This window comes from Erythrolamprus reginae, chromosome 2 (assembly GCF_031021105.1).
Source record: "Erythrolamprus reginae isolate rEryReg1 chromosome 2, rEryReg1.hap1, whole genome shotgun sequence".
Classification (NCBI taxonomy): Eukaryota; Metazoa; Chordata; class Lepidosauria; order Squamata; family Dipsadidae; genus Erythrolamprus; species Erythrolamprus reginae.
The window spans coordinates 103973275-103998528 of record NC_091951.1 but is presented as its reverse complement, the minus strand read 5'-3'; the positions used below and the strand labels follow the sequence as shown (position 1 = coordinate 103998528).

Here is a 25254-nt window from a genome sequence, read left to right as displayed (position 1 = left end):
ATAATTACGATATGATTGGCTGAATATCCAAGAGTTATGAGGTTTATGTAATAAATGAAATATTGCTGGTGCTTTACTACAAAGGAAACATTGATAGTGGAGATTCCAAATCGGGTTTTATTAACTTTTTTCCTTGTATAATAAAGGTTTAAAATATGATAATTTGAATCTGCTCATTGCTGTTATGAGTGAAAATTGGATTGATTTGTTCTCTGATTCATTTGTTTGTCTTCTTAACTGTCCTTGGTACTCTCAAGAACCTTCTGCAATAATAAAGTTCAAAGACATCAAAGTTCTTTCTATCCTACTTTTTCAAAATTAAACTTTAGCTTCTGTAGAATGTCACAAGAAAGAACATTTCGTGCATGGTATTATATTTTGCAGACATAGATATGGAATGGTGTATGAATATTGTTTCTCCAAATCTTTAATTGCCATCCTAATAAATATTACTGTACAGTAATATTTGACTGCTGTTAGTAGTTTCTTAAAGAAGAATGTTTGATTTGCTTCTCAAGGTAAGGGAATTTGATTTAAAATAAGTTTCCATCCAAATAAACTCTTACAGTTTAACATTTTTATTAAGTTATAAGATAAAATACAAAAGCAAATAGGATATTAAGGGGAGGAATGTGTTAAATACTGGAGTGATGTATTTGGTAGGTCAGGAGGTCAGTGGGGAAAAAGGGTGGAGTTTCAATGTTGTAGGGCTAAAATGAAAGATGTTTCTGTTCATCTCCCAAGCAAGCAAATGCATTCTGTGTTATTTTACAGTCATTTCTGCTGTTTTTGAATCATGCTGTGAGTACATAAATCTTGTTAAACGGAGGAGGCTGGGAGGAATGCATGAGGAATGCAATTAAGAAAGATAACGAGAGGAAGAGGAATGTGCTAGTATGAACTGTATTTTGAATACGGAAGGGAAGAGAATAAAGATGGAGTTTCTTTGTTTATAAAATACTGCATTTAGTAAGAGTTATTTGTAATAGCTAAAGTTCTGCCAGAAACCAGAACAGATACCAAATAAACTTTTAAAATGAGTTATCTAAAAAGTACTGGTGATCATTTACTGTCTAAATATAGTCATAAATACGTTCATTTTATTTATACTGACATCAAAATCTATGGTGAGTTCTGATTAGTTTGCCACCCATTTGCGCACATGCTCTCACACTCATTCAATGCTTCTGAGCATACATAGAAGCATCCTGGGTGGGTGGGCGGAGCCTGCTGCCGCTGCTGCTCCTAGTCCAAACCAGGAGCATCATAGAGTAGCACTTGGAAACCTGAAAAAAAGTTTGAGCTTGTGCCATGCACTTTGGATTAGAAATAAGAAATACTATCCACATCTTTACCTGTGTGTGTGTGTGTGTGCGCGTGTGTGTGTGCAAGGCTGCATGACAATTTCTTTTCATTTTCTGTTTTCAATAAAAGTTGTTTTTATTTATCAGAAAAGCTACTTCTTGCTTACTTTGTTAAATTAATATAGATAAGGAATAATTTATTCACTTAATATCTTAGACAAACTTTTGTCAATAGACAAAGAATAACATCTGCTGCTTCTTGTCTACTTTAATATAATTGGTCCAGGATTCAACAGAAAAAACATCCCTGTATTTTATATGTTTATTTGTGATCTCTTTTTATGCATTCAAAATCCCCAAATAATTCTTTTTTCAAGCGATTCTGGCTTTAGTAATAATTGGCATGGTTCTCGTATTAGCAGACAATATTGTCAGAGGAAATAATGGTTTTATAATATTTTGCCTCCATTTGTGGAATTTGGGACAAGTTTATTTACACCATTAAATAATTTCTCAATAAAGTAGGAATTGAATAGGGGGGAGGTAATGTTACCTTGTTGCTTAAGCCATATTAGTTCATAGTCCTATTAGCTTAGTGAATTAATTTAGTGAATAAAATCTTGCTATCAGTACTGAGGAATGTGGCAACAATACAGGCAGGATTCGTTTTAATAATGAATATCTACTAGAACAGAATACTCCCATTAGAACAGAATGTTCCATTATAAATACAAGGATGCATTTGGAACAATCATAAGACCCTAACAGCATGAAAAATATGCAAAGTATTTATATTCATTTTATATTTATTAAATATAGAAATATAAAATATTAACTATATAACTACAGTTTAACACTATTTACTAAAGACTTTTTGTTTCTAACCACCATGAATATTTTACTCGCTGTTAGGGATAATTTTCAAAGTGGGAAGCTAATATAAAATTGATTAGACTTAATCATTTCAAATTTATATTCTAGCTTGATATATGCCAATAGTTAAATGCTTTTACATATGTTTAAAGTGGTGATATATTTACGGTAACAGTCAGAGTAATTTTGTCTAGTGAATTATAGCACTGTGGTCTGACATGGGAAGAGACGGAGTAACGACACGGACACAAGAGCTGGATTTAAACTGGGTCATTTTTATTAACATAAATTAGCATAATTTATTCAACTAAATTAGCATAAATTAACATACCTAACTATGACCCCACAATGGACCTGCAGGGTCAAACAATTACTTCCGGGGCGAAAAATGACGTCAGATAAACTTCCTGGGCAACTTATGGGCGTAGCTCCATGCTAGTCCAGGTGAGGGACCCCTCCCTCACCTGAGACCCTGCCATGCACTTGCATGAGGGGGGTCCCGCCGGCTAACTTCTAACAGGGGACTTAAAGGTGCGGGACCCAAAGACAGGTTCCCCACAACTGCTCAGGTCGCTTCCACCACAAGCTTGGAGAGAACCTGTCAATCATCCCCAAAGATGCCCAATGGAGAACACGCAGTTGCTAAACCACCACCCAGTTTTCCGCCCCTAACCTGCCACGGAGTGGGGGTCAGATCTCTATCTTGGCCCCCCGACTCCCCCCTCTAACTGCGCCAGCTCACGCAGAGACCCCTGCAGGTCCTGTAAGAAAAATGGTGTTCCTCTGTTCTGACAGCGGAAGACCAGCAGCCAGGTAAAGCCACAGCTGATCTATGGTGATGAGGGGATGGGCCACTACCACCCCACCCACTCTCTGACTACCGTACCCAGGGCCTTAATGACTCCACGTCTAACCCGGTGAAGGGCCCTAAGGGAAATGGCGTCCCACCAAGTGATCCTCGGGAGGATCCAGACCACACCACTTGCCTGGTGGGCCCCACAGTGCGAAGCCACCGCAGGTCTTTGTGAGCCTGACGGACCCAAAGTAGACCCCCAGGCCCACACAGGTCCTTGCCACCGAGGTGCAAGACCCACCACCTGACTCCTCTCCCAGCCCGCCCACATCTTCCGAATGCGGAAGTCACCAGAAAAAATCAGTAAACCCCCCCGCCTTGGACCGAAAGGCGAGGGCGGCTAACCTGGACCTAATAGTCCTAACTGAAAGGCCACGCTGCCTAAGCTGGACGCAAAACATGGCCAGGTATACAACTGGGGCAGGCCAACTATAGGGGTAACCCTTATCCCGCCTGAAATCCCCAAACTCTTTACCTGCCAGCTGCTAAGCCCCCAGAGTGCCAGGCACCCCAGAGAGGGCCATAGCACCAGCAGGCCTCTACTCTCCACTGCCCAGGAGCCCACCCAGGCTCCAAGGAGGTCGGGAAAAGCCTCAGGCGATGCACGTGCCCACGTTCATCCCAGGGTCCAAAACCTGGACAACTGACCACAGGACAGGCGACAGCAATCCCGTTATCCAACCCGGGGACATGTCTAGCCAAAAAAAGCGTTCAGACAGGCCCTGTGCACAAAATGGCGGACAAGCCGCCTGACCCTGTCGCTCTTAGAGGACAGGGCACTCACAACATGGACCACTGCCAAGTTGTCGCACCAAAAGTGCACAGTCCTGTCCCTGAACTGCTCCCCCCCCAAGGCTCTAAGGCCACTACCAAGGGAAAGAGCTCTAAAATGGTCAAGAACTTAACCAGGGGGGAGGCCCTCCGTTCCGGAGGCGAGACAGACCAGCACCACTGGTCACCAAACTCAACCCCAAAGCCACAAGTCCCCGCAGCACCCGAACACAACTGCAACTCAGCTTCCAAAAGAAGCTCGTGCTTCCAAAAGGACAACCCATTAAACGCTCTAAAAAGTCCCGCCATACGCAGAGGTCAGCCCTGACCCTGGCGCATAAGCGGGTACGACGATGGGGCAAACGTAGCCCCTACATCGCACTATACAACCTCAGGGAAAAACCCGTCCCGGCACCACGACCCGACAGGCAAAATTCAAAATCCCCGCTAATTCCTGCAGCTGCCTAACAGTGACCTTCCTGCAGCCCAACACAAGATCAAGCGTAGCCCGGGTCTAGACTAACTTATCTAGGGGCAATCTAGAAGATTGCTCCTCTGAGTCCAATTCAACACCAAGGAAGGTAATCTTGGTGGCTGGGCCCTCGGTCTTCTCAGGGGCTAGAGGCACCCCCAACTGAGCACAAAGGGCTTTGAAGTCCTGCATCAGAGCAAAACATCGCTCTGAACACGCAGGCCCCGCCATCAAGACATCCTCACGTTAGTCAACGACCGAACCCAGACCACTGCTCCTCCTGAGCGCCCACTCCAAGAAGGTGCTAAATCTCTCAAAAAGAGAGCATGAGACAGAGCAACCCATAGGTAAAGCCCTGTCTACATAGAAACCACCCTCAAAGAGGAAGCCCAAGAGCTCGAAGTCGTCTGGGTGAATGGGGAGGAGCCGGAATGCAGACTTAATGTCGCATTTACCCATAAGGGCTCCGACCCCACACTTCCTAACTATGGCCACGGCCACATCAAAGGATGCGTACCGGACTGAACAAAGTTCGTCAGGAATGAAATCATTCACTGACTCCCCTTTTGGAAAAGACAAGTGGTGAATCCACCAACATTCACCACTCGCCTGTTCGGGCCTCCTTCTTTATTTTTTCCCTAACAATGTCTTCATGTCCCACAACCGGACTAAGGTTGTCAAACACAAAGGCCTTCCTAACCCCCCTGTAAGGGATCCTAAAACCCCTCAGGAAACCTAGCAGAAGAGCGTCCGCTCTCTCGCGAGGGTGGTAGTTTTTTAACCAACCCTCAACGACAACAAGATTAATTGAAACTGGGGCCCATTACCCCCAGCAGGCAGGGGCTGTTTCGCCTGACCCCCACCCTTCTGGTCCTTTCCCGTCTTAGGCCTAGGACAAACGAAAGCGGCATGGGAGCCCCAAACTGGGGACAGCCCAAGCCGTAAAGGCTCCTACACTAAACACCCCAGGCCCGATGGGTAAGCCATCACTGGGGCCAGAGCCATAGCAGTCGAAGCTGGCAGGGTCCAACATCCTGCCCTAGATACCCCGGGCCTCAACGGAAAAGCCGTCGCAGGAGCCCGAGGGAGGGCAGCCGTAGCCGGTGGGGACCACACCTGATTACAGGTGCCCACCGGAGACCCCAAACCATTGCACTCACCCCCGAAACCCTGCCCGGGCCAAGGAAGGAGTGCAACGGAGGTCGAATGTGTTGCGACCTCAACTGCCCCGAAAGGTGTACAAGGCACCCAGGCAAGGCCGCCACCTGCCTGGGCTGGATAACCACTAGGATAGACCTATTTCGACCTTATTTTGGCCTTATCAGCGGGCCATACCCGCAGCGGGACTTGAACCTGCAACCTTTGCCTTGCAAGGCAGAGAATCAACCTCCAGGCTACAGTATCCAATCCCGCTTTGGGTTTTGTTTTTGTTTTTTAAATAACTAATTATTTATTTATTTATTTATTTATGTATGATTTAATTTTATTTCAGGTGTGTGTCTTTTTCTATTTTTGAACCAGGAGCCAAGGCCGAAAAGGCCCCGGCCCCAAAAGAAAACCGCTGCCTAGGAAGGCAGGGGAGTAGTAGTAGAGCTGCCACCTATCGAAAGGGAGCCCAAACTGACCCCCGAGCCAATGGATAACTACCACTGGCAGCCAACCTCCGACCTCCGATGAGGCAGAAGAGCCGACAAGGCCGCCGCGCCACGAGGGTGCCCAAAATGGCGGCCTCAAGCAGACGTTACGGGCTTTGCCAAGGGGGGAAGCGTGCGACCGATTACCCCCCCACACACACGCAAAGCGCCCTCCGCAGCACCTAGCGATCCCCCCGACCCGAGGGGATAAGTTAATAGGGGGGGCCTCACGCCGGACACCAGCCGAAGTACGGTTGCTGCCTGATAGCTTCGCGAACAGGGACAGACCGCAGGCCTCGGAGCTGAAGAGGGCTTTCACCAGGAGCTCACAACGAGCCGCTGCCCCCCAAGCCTCCGACAAGGCTTCTGAATTGACGGCCGTCACACGCGGCCGCCGTACAAGGCTCCAGGAGCAGACAGCCGAGTGTCTGCTCTCCTGACGAAGTCCGGGCGACAGGCTTAGCCCTGGGCCTGCGCGCCCTTAAATAGGGCCGGCAAGCCCCGCCCGGACATGTCAGCAGTCAGGCCACGATTGGCCTGACTCTCGGCCGAAGTCTCGCCTCGCGAGACTTCAGCCGAGATCCAAGATGGCGGCCGCCAGGAGTCCGATGTCTCCCCAACCCTCCTGCAAACGCCGCCAGCAGGGTGAGTCCGCTGGCGCTATTATAGCACTGTGGTCTGACATGGGAACAGTTTAAAGTAAAATCCCTGTATCCATAATAATAATTTAAAAATAATATGAGAAATGTAATATAATATTTATACAGAAAGCAAAATGGAAAGGATTATTTGGAGCATAAAATAAACTGATTTATTTGTAGAGGTTCTGTTACAGATTGCCATTAAAACATATTTACTAGTTCTGAGTTAATTGCAAAATTAACTAGAAAGCACAATTTACACTTTCTTTTCTTAAAAAATAGATCTACAGTCATTAAACGGCTGCTGGATTTTGTCCTAAAGCAAATAGCATAATGGCCAGGGTTTCAAATAAAAGTTGAATCCAGCAGTGAGCTACATATTCCAGCAAGGAGAAAAAAATATTATCTGATTTTATATCCACCTTAGGAAATGAAATTATGGGACTAGACTACCAACGAAAATGGAATTTATCCAACTCTGGTTGGCTTTTACTCACACACTTAAAATGAACATTGACTAGTAATATCCAAAAATGAACGAGCTTATGAAAATAAGATTGTCCAAACTGAAAATGGGTTTGGCTAGTTTAGCATTCTAATGAGCTCATTGAACAAAGCAAAAGTTGGCATGAGATAACTGCAGATGTTACTGAGCATATGTTTATTGTATGCATATTGTTCACAAAATATATTTGAGGATAAGGATTTTTTAATACTTTGATATTCCTTCTAATTATCATTAAAACTGCCTATTCTGTTTTCTCTTAATCCTGGATATGATATTCAGCTAGTAATTTTTCCCTATAGGTTCATTTTTGTCATGTGGTTTATTGAGTAAGCAATAGCAACCTAGAATAAAACAATGAAAGAAAGGAAAAAGAAAGAATGAACTGTTTTTGCTGAATCTGGTCACATCTATACTTGATTATGATTTATGGATACATCTGCAAAAGTTATTCAAATATGTCTTTGTTTGAAGTCTAAACAGTTTCTGAAAATGCTACCTGATAGTGGGTATTTTTTTTAATTACTTGTTGTTTAATTACTTGTTGATTTAGAAGTAGTGCATTATATATAGCATATTATATTCCAAATATAGTATTGTGTACCTTTGCTAAAATGATGGATGTTTAAATATAAAACAGGACTGAGTCAAAGTAGGCTTTTGCATTACAAGGATACAACTTTCTTTCTTTTAAATGATTTTTTGAACATATTTTTTAAGTTAAACACAGAAATTTATACAATTTGCTTCTTTCAACATTTTCACATTGTTAAACATTTCCAGTTTTGATTATGTTCGAGATGTTATTCTTACAGATATGATCACATGTATTATTAGCCATTGTATTTATTTTTTTTATAGGTTTCAGGCAATATTCCCAATAAAAAATATTTCAGGTTTCATCTCTAATTGTTCGGTGGTGATCTCTTCTAATTGTATTTTAATTTTATTCCAATATTATTTTGCTTTTGGGCAGGTCCACCACATGTGGTAGTATATTCCTTGAGTTTGATTGTATTTCCAACAATTTGACTTTGTGTTTGGGAAGATCTTAGCAAACTGTGCAGGTGTGAGATGCCATCTGTAAAACATTTTGTACATGTTTTCTTTATAGGCTACAGACATTGTAAATTTACAATTTTATTCCATAATTTCTCCTATTTATCTAAATCTATTTTGGCCCAAATTATCACATTTTCTTTAACTACTTCCTCTTCCAATTTGTATCTCAATAGATAATTATGAATCTTGGTTATCGATTTATCTTCTGTACCTTGTAAAATTTTATCTAGTTCATATTTTTCATTTTGAAATCCATATTTTTCCAAATCCATTTTATATCTAAATTGTATTTGCATGTATGGCCACCAATCAATATTTGTACAATGCTCTTTGAGCTGTTGTCTTCTTTTCAGTGCCCCTTGACCCTCTAATAAATCTTTGTATCTCTTGATTTTATTGATTTTATCAATATTCAATGTATTTGGATTTATTTGTACCTCCATGGTGATAACCATTCTGGGATTTTTCTATAATGATTCTTTATTGTTAACCATATTTGTAATAGGGCATTTCTAAATAGGTGTCTCTGAAAATAACTATGTTGTTTATATTTTTCATTTCATAGAATGGCATGTTTCCCTATTTGAAGCTCTAATATTAAGGTTCTTTTATTCTTTAATTTTACCCAATCCTTAATCCAAATTAGTATTGATGCCTGGTAATATAACTCCCAATCAAAGAATACAAATCCTCCTCTAACTGCTATCTTGTAGTGCTTTTAATTTAATTCTAGATTTCTTTCCTGGCCAGATATAATTTAGTATCATTTTATATATATATTAAAAAATCTTAGTTTTACTGGAATTACTTGGAAGAGAAACAATATCTATGGTCAAAAAGGCAGTTGTATTTTTTCCAATTTTTTAGATCTTTATTTATTTGTGCTATTAATTTATTATAATTATCTTCTTTCATCAACAAACACTTGGGCATTAACCAGATTCTGAAATACTTTATTTCTCCAATGCATCTGGAAGGAGAGTCCAACACGGGTATTTCACCAATCCTATTGGTAGAGACTGAGTTAAAATTTACATATTAATTGAGCACCGCCCCCTCTGCTCTCCCCATGAGCCAGTTTTTAAAAACTCAGTCCAAGGGTAGAGACATACTGAGTTTGTGCTTAGGAATTAGAATTAGGAAAAATTAGAAAATAATCAATAAAATGTTTGTAACCTGTTTAATCTTGTGCTTTGTCTTTCAGCTTAATGAAGAAAGAAGCGGAACAGACGGAACGGGGTCCCTGCCCTCCGCGGGCAGCACCCCCACCAATCCTCCGCAGGGATCTTGCATTCCCTCCGAGGGAACACCCCATAGAGGAGCACCCAGCCTGGGGTCCCTGACCTCCAAGGTCATACCAGGGCTAATTTTTACAGTGGTCATAGAAAAGATATGAAACTCTCAATTCCAAGGCCCTAAAACATTCTCATTTTTGAGTTTGCTCTTTGGTTCTTATCTGCCGGAGTCCTATTTTAAATTCATCCCAACGCTTTGAAGTTCAGAAGAAGGAAAATCAAAAGCTTGCTGCCGCCGTTTCTTAGCAGGCATATCAGCCTGAGTACATTAAAAATAAGCAAACCATCCTCTGCTACCATGTTGGGATGGATTTAAAATAGGACTCCGGCAGATAAGAACCAAAGTGAAAACAAAGTTTATTTTATAAACAAAAATAAGTACATTGTGCCAACAGCACTTTATCAAGCAACCTCTAACAGAACATGGCTGCAAGCCCAGAAGAGAGTTAGATTAGAATGTGCCTGATCACGTATGCAGGCGGATATGACATCACGTATGCAGGCGGATAAGGATAAGGATTGTGGGAGTGATGTAAGAGGGGGTGTGATCAGAGAAAAGAAAAAAACACATTAACTCTTTAAGGAAAGTCTCTGTTGGCTGGCAATTCTCAGCGTGACACAACAAAGCCGACGGCGGAGCGCCTAACAGCTGATCGGGAGATCAGCGGCCGCAGTCGCCGCCGAAGCCGCAGCCATCTAAACGGCCGGGAAAGCCGCAGTCCCCCACCCAAAGTCACAGAGGCAGGGGAAAGAAGGGTCAAGCCTCCAGAGGATGGAGGGACCCTGGGGACTGGCCCGGGTGCCGCGGAGGCATGGGCGCCGCCATGTTGGGCGACCGATCGGGCGACGTGTCATTAGGCGCGAAAATGCCCCCGCCAGGTGGCAAAAGAGCGCGAAGGGCCAGACAGCCCTAGTGCGCAGGCGCAGGTCCAGGAGAGACGAAGGCGCCATTTTGCATGACCCTGACGAGGCAAAAGCAAGGTCCCAGCTACCGGAGGCAAAGCCAGACAGTTTTGGACTTCCAATCCGGCTATAGTGAGTACAATGGAGGACCGCCAAGGCAGTGATAAGCCCGGCTCCCCTGCGCCACCAAAAGACAAGGCCAAAGGGAAGGAGAAGGAAAAGGCCAAGTCCTCCCATTCTTCTGCCTCCTCCTCTTCAATCAAAGAGGCTGAAAAGCGCATTAAAGCTCTTGAAAAGAAGCTGGAAGCAGCCCTACAAACGTCTCCAGCAGGGCTACCTCTAGCCCAGAGAAAAGGATCAGACCCTATGTCGCCCCCTGCCACCTTTGGGCCTATTGGGGTCACTCCTGAAGGTCGCCAGAAAGGCAGTTCCTGCCCATGCCTCAGGTCATGCCATCCCCCAGCACATCCTGGGCCAGACCAGGGTCAGCGGGGCATTCGGGGAGAAGCTCCCAGGGACCATCTGCCACCTTTACCCCCACAGCAGCTGGATTGAGATCACAGCCTGGTGCGTGGCAGAACTTGCCCCCGGACCTGCAGGACATTATAGCCAATGCATATTCGCAGGGCATGGCTATGGGAGCTCAGCAGTATGGCAAGCAACCACAACAAACGAAAGGCTCCTGGTCAGCACCGCCCCCCTCGGGTTTGGGGTCCTTGTTAGAAGAACCAGTTCAATTCGAGGACAGTGACCCGGTATATGGCCTCTCAGAAGATGAGACAACACCGGAACAGACGCCCACGGTGGGACTGTTTAAACCGACTCTCTTTAGAACCTTATTATACAAGGCCAAACAGGTGATGAATCTCCCTGGCTCAGCAAAGACAACAGAGGTCACTGAGACTGGCAACACTTCGGCCACCCTACTTCAAGAGCCTCAGCCCAAGTCCGACCAATTTACTGCCTCATATATTTTCGTGAAAGGGATCAAGAGGCCCTGGCAACACCCTGCAGCGGCTCAGGGGCCTTCCAACCTCGAGAGGAAATTCTATACCTTCGATGGGGAGGTGGAGAAACTTCTAGAATTTCCCCCAATCGATCAGCCTGTCGTGACACTGGTCTCCAGCGCACTGGTGCCCTCAGAGACTGGCGACAGTCTGAGACCTGAGGAGAGGAAGGCGGAGACATTGCTGCGCAAGACACACCAGATGTCCGGCTGAAGTTTTAGGGCAGCTGCTGCAGCATCATTCGTTAACCGGGCATCGATGTTGTGGATCCAGGAGATGCAGTCCCGCCTCGGCCCTGAAGACGGACGCCTTCGCCAAGATCTGAGTAAACTGTTGGCTGTGACGGAATTCTCCACGGACGCCACGCTCCACGCGGCCAAGTTCTCCACCAGAAGCATGGCAGCCATGCTGTCGTCTCGCCGTCTCCTGTGGCTAAGGAACTGGCAGGCGGATCTTAAATCTAAATGGCGGCTGGCCTCTGGTCCCTTCCAAGGTTCAACACTCTTCGGGGACCTGTTAGAGAAAGTCCTCGTGGAGGACAAAGATAAGAGGAAGGTACTCCCCAGGGCCAACAGACGACAAGACCGAAGATCCACGCCATACTCCAGGCGTCAATCATTTTGTTGGGACACATCTGCCGGTTCCACCCAAAACCAGCGGCCCTTTTCCCAGGGCCAATACAATCAACAGCCCTATAGGAGCGACCGAGGCTCCTTTCAGGACAGGCCGAGGGGCTACCAACAGTCCAGAAGGCCATTTAGTGGAAACAACCAAAGAGGTTTTAAACGCACGAAATGACTCGGCCGCCTCTCAGCCCATAGGAGGCAAACTCCAGGGATTCAACACTACCTGGCATGCGACCTCCTCCGACAAATGGGCTATAGCTTCGGTGACACACGGACTCAGATTGGAGTTCGTTCAGTCGCCTCCCAGCCGTTTCTTACACTGCCCAAAGATAAAGGACTCTCAAAAGAAGTTGCAGTTGCGCAGGGAAATCACGCACCTGTTAGACATTCATGCCATAGAACAGGTCCCCAACAGGAGGAAGGCAAGGGGGTTCTATTCAATGATTTTCATCGTTCCCAAGGCCTCCGGGGGCTGCAGGTTGATCCTCAACCTGAAGCAATTGAACCTCTTCATAAGATACCGGAGGTTCAGGATGCATTCCCTGCAGACTATTCTGGCTTCCATCCGAGCTCAGGACCTCTTAACATCCATAGATCTCAAGGAAGCATACTTACATGTTCGCATTCATCCAGAACATCGCAGCTTCCTCCGCTTCTGCACCGAAGGGAGGCATTACCAGTACAGGGCCATGCCGTTCGGCCTTTCATCTGCCCCATGAACGTTTACAAAACTCCTGGACGTGCTAACAGCCAACTTACGAGCACGGTCCATCAGGCTGATGGCCTACCTGGACGACATCATCATATTGTCCAGGTCCCCATCAGCGGCAAGGAGAGACCTAAACGAGACCATCCACACGGTAGAAAGCCACGGCTTCACCATCAATGTGGAGAAAAGCCAGCTTTCGCCCACCACCAAACTACTGCACCTGGGAGCAGTCATAGACACCCAGGCGGGCATGGTGTCACTGTCTGCAGAACGGCAGGACAACATACGTCGCTTGGTATCCAGCATACAGCGGAGACAGGTTCCCTTATCTCTGCTTTCAAAGATACTAGGAACCCTGGTGTCGGCCATTGGCATCATTCCCTGGGCCAGATATCACATCAGGACACTGCAGTGGTTCCTGCTTCCAGCTCAGAGAACCAAGGTGAGCCACTCCCACAGGCTAGTGCGCTTACCACAGAAGGTCAAGGAATCTTTGAGATGGTGGACATCTACCGCAATAGACATGGGGTCCCCATTCCAAATACAGAACCAGATCATCCTGACCTCCGACGCCAGTCTTACAGGATGGGGCGCCCACATTGGGGCCCATATGGCTCAGGGCCTGTGGACGGCAGAGGACCTCTCGTCGGTCAACATAAACTTTCTAGAACTGAGAGCAGTTTTTCTAGCCCTACAGACATTTACACCATTGGTTCAGGGAAGGCACGTATTGGTGCTCACGGACAATGTCGCGACCAGGGCTCACTTGAATCATCAAGGGGGCACAAGGTCACGATGCCTTATGGAGGAGACAGACAATCTCTTCAACTGGGCCGAACAACATCTGAAGTCCCTGTCAGCAGAGCACATTGCGGGAGTCAGCAATACGCAGGCGGACTGGCTGAGTCGGTCTACCTTAGACCCGTCAGGATGGAGACTGGACCCGAGCATATTCTAGCAGATGGTGATCAGGTTTGGGTGCCCATTAATAGATCTTTTTGCAAGCTCCCAGAACGCTCAACTCCCGAGGTTCTACACTCGATTTCCAGAACCAGGAGCGGAGAAGGTCAACGCCCTGGTGACACCCTGGCTTCCGGGCCTACTTTATGCATTCCCACCAACAAACCTGGTACCAAGAGTAGTGGAGAAGCTCCTGAGGGAAAAGGCGGAAGTGCTGCTGGTGGCTCCACACTGGCCCCGTCGCCCGTGGTTCTCCGATCTGGTGGCACTGTCGGTGTCACCCCATGGAGAATTCCAGACCAGATAATATCCCTCAGCCAGGGGAACCTACAACATCCGGATCCCCAGTGGCTTCACTGGCACTTGAACGGCTCAGACTACGACAACTGAATCTACCTGAAAAAGTCATTGACACTATGCAGGCCGCAAGGCGCCCATCTACATCTCGGATTTACCGGGCAACGTGGGCAGCCTTTTGTGTTTTCTGTGAAAAACAGCAATTAAACCCTAGGAAGACATCGGTGATCTCCGTTCTAGAGTTCCTACAAGCAGGACTTGAACGTGGGTTAGCGCCTAATACTCTAAAATGACATGTAGCGGCTCTTTCCACCATGATACAAGTGGCGGAAGTACGGTCTTTGGCTTACCATCCTTGGGTGAAGGACTTCCTGCAGGGAGCATCGAATCAACATGCTCCGCTTTCCGGAGGTTTCCATCGTGGGACCTCACGCTAGTACTCAGAGCATTAACAAAGCCACCGTTTGAACCTCTGAGATCCATACTGATACGATTGCTTTCTATCAAAACAGCCTTCCTGGTCACTATCACGTCGGCACAGAGAGTGTCAGAACTATCGGCCTTGTCAGTAAGGCCTGACCTTTGCATCTTCTACCCGGACAGGGTAGTGCTGAGATTGGATCCTTCCTTCATACCGAAGGTGAACACAGAATTTCACAGGAAACAGGAACTGATTCTTCCTGATTTTTGTACCCACGGCAGCCATCCGTCAGAGTTACGTTGGCACAAGATCGATGTGCGCCGTGCGGTCAAGATTTACATTAGACGGACAGAGTCTTTTCGGAAAACGGAAAGATTGTTCGTCACATTTTCACAAGATAAAAATGGACTTGGACTTTCATCTACGTCAATTAGTCGTTGGATCAGAGACTGTATCGCGGAGGCATACAAGGCTCGTGACCAATCCATACCAGCGGGAGTGACAGCTCACTCAACGAGGAGTGCGGCCACTTCAGCGGCCTGGGTCACCCAGGCATCCATTGATGACATCTGCAGGGCTGCAATGTGGTCAGCCCCTTCAACTTTCATACGGCATTACAAGTTGGACTCCTTCGCTTCAGCAGAGGCAGCCTTTGGGAGACGTGTTTTACAACGAGTTTGTTCTTCTCCAACGTCCCTGACAAGACCTTCTCCCTCCCATGGGCCTTAAATCTCTGGTATATCCCATGTTGGACTCTCCTTCCAGATGCAGTGGAGAAGAACCGCTGTACCTACCTGAACGGTCTTCTCAGTGCACTGGAAGGAGAGTCCAAACCCGCCCGGTTTTGTTACGGGTGCAGGGACGCCGGAGTGGGCAGTTACCTCAGTTAATAGTTGTTAAAAATAAAACTTGGTTATCCTCTTACTATGGTCTTTCGTTTTTAAAACTGGCTCATGGGGAGAGCAGAGGGGGCGGTGCTCAATTAATATGTAAATTTTAACTCAGTCTCTACCAATAGGATTGGTGAAATACCCGTGTTGGACTCTCCTTCCAGTGCACTGAGAAGACCGTTCAGGTAAGTACAACGGTTCTTTTCTTGTTTGAATGCCAAGTATTTTTTCCAATTCAATTTCCTATTTTTTTGTAAGGTTTTTCGTTATTGTCTTTGTTTTTAGTTTATTCTGCTACTTTTCCATATTTTTCTATTTGATATATCTCTATCTTTGTTTTCCACTTTTATTATTTTTATAAATAAGTCAGCAAAAATATCCAAACTATCTTCCTTCTCTTACTCTCCCTACAATAACTCTGTTCATACCATTGGGCTGAGAGCAAGTTTACTGGCCCAAAATCATCTAGCTGGCTTTCATAGCTAAGGAAAGACTTGAACACACATTTTATTTCAGTTTTTTTTGTACCCCCTGAAAGCCAGTTACGGAGAAAAAGATTGAAAAGGCCTACAGTACTTTTCATAAGTACTCTCCAATGATAAACATACTGATAATTGTGGGTAATAATGATCTATAATGAGGTTAATAATATTTATTATCTAAGTTGGAAAAGTGCATCTGATAATGCTGACTCAGGTAAAAGTGTACAATGGATATTATTCTCTTGCCTGAACAGGTTCAAAATTAACAACTGAATCCATTAACTTTCCCTTTTATAACTTTATACCATCAGAAATGGCATTTCCAATATATGTCTCCTCTCTCATTTTTCTTACACTGTATATATTTAACATAGCAGCAGAATGAATGAATTAGCTCCATATGTCTTCTTTAATTATATAGCAGATACTTAGTTAGGTTTACAGAGTATGTTATGGCTCTAATTACTGTTTTAGTGTAGTGCATACAAATCGCAAGGAAAGAATTATATGTAATTCTAACGTTGTGTTTGCTTTACATTTTAATAGAAGTTTTGTTCCATGTTGAAAATATATAGTTAAATTATCTCTAGAAGAAGTAGTTCTATTTCAGTCTCCTGCACTTCTGGAATACAACTTTTTCTGTATATTGGAAAGTATTTTTTCTACAGAATTTTAGTTTAGTTTATTGTCATTACACCTTGTACAACAACATTAAATGTCATGTTCGGGGTACATTATAACTATAAAAGTAAAACACAAACTCACATCCTTCACATTCTATGCAATTGAATTGAAAACCCAATTTCATTTCATTTCATTTCATTTATTAGATTTGTATGCCGCCCCTCTCCGCAGACTTGGGGCGGCTCACAGCAATAATAAAAAATATATACAATGGCAAATCTAACAATTAAAAATCTAAAAACCCTTGTTTAAAACAATACATCCACAGAAACATACCATGCATAAACTATATAGGCCAGGGGAGATGGCTCATTTCCCTCATGCCTGACGGCAGAGGTGGGTTTTAAGACGTTTTCAAAAGGCAAGGAGGGTGGGGGCAGTCCTAATCTCCAGAAGGAGCTGGTTCCAGAGGGTTGGGTCCACCACAGAGAAGGCTCTCCCCCTGGGTCCCACCAGACAACATTGTTTAGTCGATGGGACCTGGAGAAGACCCACTCTGTGGGACCTAACTGATTGCTGGGATTCGTGCGGCAGAAGGAGGTCCCGGAGATATTCTGGTCCGATGCCATGAAGGGCTTTATAACCAATACTTTGAATTGTGACCAGAAACTGATCGGCAACCAATGCAGACTGCGGAATGTTGGTGTTGCACTATAGTGTTGCACTATACAGTAGAATTCAATATACAGCGATATCTCATCTTACGAATTTAATTCGTTCCGTGAAGAGGTTCATAAGTAGAAAAGTTTATAAGATGAAACCATGTTTCCCATAGGAATCAATGTAAAAGCGAATAATGCATGCAAGACCATCCGAAAACTCACCCCTTTTGCTTTATTGCCACCGGCATTCTGATCCTTGTTTGGGGGTGGGTGGAGGAGGCAGGGGCGGGGGAGACAGCGAAGGCTGCCCAGAGGGAGCCTCATGGATGGATTGACACGGGCAAGAAGCTGGGGCTTCCACCCTCCTTGAAAGTTTTCGGGGGCGGTGGCAGGCAGAGGGGAATCCTGCCCCCCACTCCCCCAGCCTCTGCGCTTCCATCCAGCTATCATCAGGAATTGTTTTAACCAGTGCTTGGTATGGCATATGACAAGTTTCTTGATAATCTGCTTCACTATCAAATTTAATGTCTAGAGAAAGGATTAATCCTCACCCTAACTTCAAACTTTCTGTAAACTATCAGTTCAGATCCTTGTCAACAGCAATTCAATCTAATCTAGTTCATGTGAATGGAGATAAAAGAAGGATGCAAAAGGAAAAAGAAACAATAATGGGCTTAGCCAATAATGGATTTAACTTATCTTTTCTACCAGTTCAGAGATGTGCTGGTGCCCCTTCTGCACATGTGCAGAGCATCCATGACGATGCCTTCTGCTGCTGTTGCTACCATACTACCTGAACCAGGGCGAACCAGTAGAAACCCACCATTGGTCTTAGCATTCATTTACATGTGGTTATGAGCCATGGTGGCGCAGTGGTTAGAGTGCAATACTGCAAGCTGCTTCTGCTGGCTGTAGTTCATAAGTTCAAATCTCACCAGACTCATCAGCCTTCCATCCTTCTGAAGTGGATAAAATGAGGACCCAGATTGTTGGGGGTGATGTGCTGACTCTGTAAACTGCTTAGGAGGGGTTGCAAAGCACTGTGGAATGGTGTATAAGTCTAAGTGCTATTGCTATGTGGTCATCTATAGATTTCTAAGGAGACGTAGCCATTTATAAAAGAATGATGTTCAGACCTATGCTAAATTTTACAAAGTAAAATAAAAAGCTACAGATTAAGGGGGTGGAGTATAAAACATTCATTCTGATAAATTGCTTGAACGTTATTTTTATTTCCTTTTTATTGTAGAATTTTGATGAGCATATTTAACTATGTAGGATATTTGTAAGATTGGGCAAAATGAGGTTATTAATTTAAAAAAAAGTTGTGTAGACAGAAAGAGGGTACCTTTTTATGGCTTCTCTCCCAGATTGTTCACCTGAATAAATGTCTTATTTAGACACATGAATTTTAGCTTGTTTGAAACACAATTTTCTTACAAAACCTATACCAAAAGAATGATTGAATAGCAAAGCTTATATGGTGTTGTTCTTTTTGCAACCCCAATTTTATAAAATCATAGTAATGGGACTCTTTTCTCTATTTCAGGATGGAATGGGAAATCTAAGGATTACAGAAAAAGGTTTAAAGCTAGAAGGAGATTCGGAATTCTTGAAACCTCTCTACGCCAAAGAAATCCGGTCCCGGACAGTAAGTCAGAACTTCTAAAAATGTTTATTTCTTGACTGGACTGAAAATATGTCACAACTACATCACGATTACTAATGCAGCTGCAATTTTGAAATCCAACCTGCAAATTTAGAAATGAAATGTGACTTGCCTCCAGAAGTTCCACAACTTCTGGAGGCTCCAACCTGGAGGTTTTTAAAAAGATTTGCCAACCATTTTCAAGACCCTGTTATTCTGTTAAATTCTGTTAAATCTCTTAAATTCTGAAACTGGATCTTGTATTACCTAGCTTCTAAAGGAGAAGAAAAGGACATTTAGGTGAACAATGGGGAAAGCCCATAGAAAGGCATACAGGAGCTCAAGCAATTTCCATTTGGCAGTGAGGCATCAACCACATGGGAGGAGAAAGGAAATATCTATCAACTGATTAAGGTCAGAAAGAAGAGCTTGTTAATTCACAGCTCCTGCTTGGTAAGCGAGCAGCACACTGCTTAGGAAAACAGCTTAAGAACAGCTAGATTGTTGAAACAATCTTTCTTCCACTGTTAACTGAAAAAGTGGATCAATCACAGGACAACTAGCTTATAGTCAATGTGAACTAACATTAAGTCCACTGTTGTAAAGACAGGAAGTTATGGGGTTGTTATTTCCTCTGAGATTAAAGTGAGATTGGTTTTTTGGAGCAGAAGTGTTGATTATGCCAATAGACATCTATGGCCTATCACCATAGCCAACTCACCATGTCTAACTCACCGCAGCCACTTCGCCATTGAACAATTCACTATGGCTAACTCACTGTGGGACAACTTGCCATGCCGGCCAGCTGGTCTTCTGGTCTCTGCTATGCATGTACATGTATGCACACGCATTCCTGTGCATGTCCACATATGCACATGTCTGCATACACATGTGCATGTCCATGCATGCCTGCATTTGCACATGCATGCGTGCACCTTTCCGTTTGAGCATGTGCACACACAGTTTGGGCACTCAGTGTCTAAAATGTTTTGCCATCACTGCACTAAATAATTGGGGATAAATGGCAAAGTTTTAATGAAAAGGAATTAACACCTGGTTTTGATTTTTGTAACATTCTCATTCATATAGGATAGGTTTCATTATATTGCTCCATCAAATCTATTTTGAATATTGTTCTGGATGATTTTGTAATTTCTACCTATAATAAAACAAAATCATTATTTTCTGGGAGTTAGCAGTTATAAAGCTGAATGAATGTGTTTGTTGCTACATGAATTATTCAAATGCCATTGAGTCAAGCCAGAACCATGACAACGTTATGGACAAATGCTCATTATTTCAACCTATTTTATTTATTTTATTCATTTGTTAAATTTCTTTGCTGCCTATCTAGTGGGACTACTCTGGGCTACTTAGCATAGTAAAACTGAAAAATATGTCCAAAGTATGTGAATTTCTTTTTTCTGGTCATCTCTTAAAGCGAGGCTTTATGTCATCTAGGATTATTTGTGTATTTATCTTTTGCAATTAATGGTACCTGAAGAAGACTGAGGCAGTCGGTTCTTTTAAATTCTTTATTTAGCTCAGCAGGGGAAAGCTCTTTTTGGAAAGTGACTTCAGCTCAGAACGCGACTGACTGTAACAGTGTCAGAGCACTCCTTATATACTTTTACTTTCCCACCTAAACTCAGTTGTCATTGTTTCAACCAATCAGAATGCTTAATCCACATTCAACTTATTTACATTGCTTCAATGCATATTTAACACCCCTCCCTCCTTGGTTCAGCAAAAGGTTACACAGAAAACCATGTGACAAAATCGCCCAATCGGCTTGTTCTGCGTACAGTCCTTTCGGACCTGCACAGATCATTTGAGTCTTGGCAATCGGCCAAAGAGGAGGTCGGCTCGTTAGCGTCTCCACTGGTAGTCTAGGGCCTAAGTTGTGGAATGGCCCCCAGTAATTTATAAATGATATTTCTAATTTTTTCCTCCTTCCTTAGAATCAATCTTTTTTATCATGAAACAAAATGATACAAAGATATGACACCCATATTTTTTTAAAAAAACAACAACAACAAAGCTGTTTGTTGAGAAGGTCAAACTAACTAAGACAATTTGTCGATGAAATTATCCAGGTTAAACCGTATCCAGGATAAATGCTAGCTTTCCAAATTAAATAAATATTGAAGGATTATCATATTTATATTATTCTGTACTTTCAGCTAAGCATTACCTATATGCCATCAAATCAGATTACTTGCGAGACCACCTCCTGCTACATGAATCCAAGTGACCATTTAGGTCCCACAGGTCCCGTCAACTATACAATGTTGCTTGCCGGTGCCTAGGGGAAGAGCCTTCTCTGTGGGGAGCCCTGGTCTTCTGGAATCAGCTCCCCCCAGAGATCCGCACTGTCCCCCACCCTCCTCCCCTTCCGCAAGAGTCTCAAGACTCATTTATGCCGCCAGGCTTGTGGCCATTAGACCCTAGCCCCCTGGCCAAATGAACAAAGTGCATATGTTTGTGTGTGAATGGCAATGATTGATTTTAATACTTTGGGGTTTTAGATTAATTGTTTTAAATTAATTGAATTTTGATGTTGCATTGTTTTTTATATGCTGTAAGCCTCTCCAAATCCTCGGAGAGAGGTGGCATATAAATCCAATAAAATAAATAAATAAACTATAATCCTGCTGGTTCTTTTTACAAAAATCCTTGATGTATAACTTCTAATATTTGATAACATAGTTTAATATTCTAAGCATATAATAAAAACAAATTAAGGAGAAGCCACAATGTCTTTAGTTACACGGGGATTAAATGTGTTTTAGTCATGTTTTAAAGGGAAATGATAAATGAGTCAGGGCTTAGAGAAGCAAGCAAAGTATCTAAAAACCCCAGCTGAACAACTAGCACACTAAACATTCTTTTCAATGCCATTTGTGTGCATCTTGATGTCTTTAATTAAGAAATGAACTGGACCATGAAGCATTGCCTGAGTAAATAGAAGTGATTTGTGCTTCATCAAGAAACCACATTAGACATCTGTGTATTTTTATTTTTTTTGCCTGTACATCAATTACAGAGATTATTTAAAAAATCAGAAGGGTCATCTGTACCCTGGATTCTTTGCAATTCCTGGTACTTAACTGTCTCTATAAGTGTTATAATTTATTGTTGGGCTAATGTGCAAACCATCTGCTAGCTTTAAAAAAATTGCATTACCATAATCTGAGTGAAAATTAGACTTAGCATAATTTGTTAATTGTGTGTTCTATGAAATTTTTATAATCTTGTATTTCCTCATACATATGAACTGCCATATTTAATAATGTTAGAAGATATCCTTTTAAAGAAATAACTTCCCATATTTGTTATAAAAATACAAATATGTTCTGTCTTGAAACAGATCCATCAATTTAGTGCCGATAAACTGTTACAGTATTGCAGGAGAGGCGGAGTAACGACACGGACACAAGAGCTGGATTTAACTGGGTCATTTTTATTAAATTAAATTAGCATAATTTATTTAAATAAATTAGCATAAAAATTAGCATAAACAACTATGACCCAAACAATGGACCTGCAGGGTCAAACAATTGCTTCCGGGGCGGAAAAGTTACGTCACATAAACTTCCTGGGCAACTTATGGGCGTAGCTCGATGCTAGTCCAGGTGAGGGACCCCTCCCTCACCTGAGACCCTGCCATGCACTTGCATGAGGGGGGTCACTCCGGCTAACCCCTAACAGGGGACTTAAAGGTGCGTGACCCAAAGACAGGTTCCCCCCAACTGCTCAGGTCGCTTCCACCACAAGCTTGGAGAGAACCTGTCAATCATCCCCAAAGATGCCCAAGGGAGAACACGCAGTTGCTAGACCACCACCCAGTTTTCCGCCCCTAACCTGCCACGAAGCGGGGGTCAGATCTCTATCTTGGCCCCCCCGACTCCCCCCTCTAGCTGCTCCAGCTCACGCAGAGACCGCTGCAGGTCCTGTAAGAAAATGGCGTTCCCCTGTTCTGACAGGTGAACGCCATCAGCCCGGTAAAGCCACGGCCGATCTACAGTGATGAGGGGATGGGCCACTACAACCCCACCTAGTTCCCTAACTACCCGTCCCAGGGCCTTATTCACTCTACGCCTGACCCGGTGAATGGCCCTAAGGGAAAGGGCGTCCCTCCACACGATCCTTGGGAGGATCTCTGACCACACCACTTGGTGGTGGTCCGGTGTCTTCCCGGTCCCTCCCGCAAACGCCGTCGGCGGGTAAGTCCGCCGGCGCTATTTTGTGAGAGACTTGGTGTCTTAATGAATTTTAGTTGGTTTTTTTCCCTTTCTGCAGCATGCTCAATATTATTCGGTAACTTGGATCAGATAAATATCCAGATACACAAATTAGACAATTAGAATCTGTAATAGGTGCCATCCTTTGTCAAATGAATACATATTCTATATGAGAACACCATGGCTTATATTTCTCCCTGATATAACTAAATAAGTCTACCAAGTTTTAGTTGCTAAGCACCCAACCACAGCAGGAGCTGCCACTCTAATTTACTCTGAATGACAAGCTAGTACTCCTAGCTTTGCTTAATATATATTTACACAGTGAACATAACCAATTTTAAATGTGTGGGGCGGGGAGCTGTTGTATATTAAGACTGTCTGGTTATTCCAAGCTCTACTATTCAAGTGGGAAAATGGAGAGTGCTGATTGGTTATAAAAGAGGAGCTATCAGCCTGACTGCTGGATCTTGTACATAGTTTAATAAAGAGCTGTTATCTTAGAGTTGTCTCAAGCCCCTTCCTTCCCTAGATTTAACATGGGGACACATTATAAACTAAAAAATCAGTCACCTTTTGAAGACTACGTAAAGTGAGGACAGTACTTTTCAAAAACTCTGAAAGACCTTTAGCGATTAAAAAATGTCAGAAGTAAATCCTTGCTTCCAGTGTTATGAAGGTCAGTAAACACCAAGACCAAAATAAGTTCAGGTTTATCCTAGCATGTAGTAGATACCTGGAGGCTTCTTTCAAGAAAATGCATCACTACTTGTGAACAAATCTCCTGTATCAAAAATTGTTCAGGTGGACCATATCTACTTTTTAATTTATTTATCATATTTCTGTACTACCTATCTCACCTGAATGCCTTGGAACCTTCTTTGTGTATTTTGTGTTATCAAAACAAAACTAAACAATATTGCATACAGTTCTGAGAAAATACAGAAGCAGCTATATTGTCTGTTTCTTAGGTTGCAGACTAGGTGACAAATTTAGAAATTTAGTATGCAATCCTAATCCAGGTTGCAATCATGTTAATACTATTTTAATAACATGACTATTATGTCTTATGCTGCTCATGCTGGCATCAGTAGAAAGGGACTTCTCACCATTTCTTCCTTGGAATCCCCCAAATTATACAAACCTGGGTCAGTTGTAAAGATGCTGTGTGATAGATATGCACATTTTTGTGTGTATGGTAATGCCTTACAAATCTTCTCTTTAGGAGCTTTTCATGACTGACCAAAAATGCTTCCTGAAGTGTTCCAAAGTTATGCATGCATATTGAGATATTAAACAGCAATTTCTGAAGATGTGGAAAAATGCATATAGTTCCCATACATTCCCAAATATCTTTCAAAGGATTTATTAATAGACTGGCAGCATGACTCCTAAAAGGCCAATTGCCTTGGCTCATTTTGCCCAATGGCAACTCACATAATAAAGGTATTGCTGTCATCTATATTGTCAGAAATGTACAAATATTGTTTGCCTAAAGTAAAGCATGGATATGTGTCTATGGAGATTCTCAGTCATCTAGGTACAGATCTGAAGAAGAGCTGAAGAAGCTTTTTGGATGAGAAGCAGTGAAGGGCTACCAAAATTTTTACTGCCACTCTGTGGGCATGACTTATGCAGGACATCATGCATTTTCTTTCAACATCTTGCAGTGCAAATTGGGTGCTCTGCAGTGGAGCTCCATTTTCGCTACCCCACTGCATTCCCCCACATCCGGGCAGTAGCCCACCCTGATGAGAAGTGAAACATCTTAAAAGAAAAACCAGAAAGTCCAGCTGTCTCTTGAAAAAGCATCTTTGGGTAAAGCATAGGTAGTTCCTATAAAAGAAGTTCTGCAGCATTCTGTTTCAATATGACTCCATGGGGGAAGGGGTGGGGAATCATAGTAACAGACAGATGGACAGTTGGGTGCTGAGTTTTGTGAAATTTAGAACTTTTTATTCTTGCTAACCTGCAGATGTCATTCTACTTGTGGATATACAATATAGTATATCCATAAATCCATAAGTGTTGTATAGATCGGTGATGACGAACCTTTTTTTCTTCGGGTGCCAAAAGAGCATGCATGCACACTATCGTTCATGTACGAGTGCCCACACCCATAATTCAAAGCCTAGGAAGGGCAAAAACAGCTTTCCCCCACCAAGACCACTGGAGGCTGGAAATGGCCTGTTTCCCAACTTCTGGTGAGCCCAGTAGGCTCATGTTTCGCCCTCCCCAGGCTCCAAAGGCTCCACTCCCCTGGAGGCTCTCTGGAAGCCAAAAACCCCCTCCCAGAGCCTCTGTAGGAGCCAAAAATCAGCTGGCTAACATATACATGCATGTTGGAGCTGAGCTAGGGCAACAACTCGTT

The 25254-nt window shown here is 43.6% G+C and overlaps 1 protein-coding gene across 1 annotated transcript in view; it reads left to right on the top strand.

The window, feature by feature from the left end:
- Positions 1-25254, top strand: part of SGCD (sarcoglycan delta) — a 319572-nt gene that overhangs the window by 162558 nt on the left and 131760 nt on the right. Inside the window, exon 4 of the mRNA XM_070739007.1 lies at positions 18541-18642. Coding sequence (XP_070595108.1) covers positions 18541-18642 — 102 coding nt within the window. The remainder of the gene's footprint in view (positions 1-18540; positions 18643-25254) is intronic.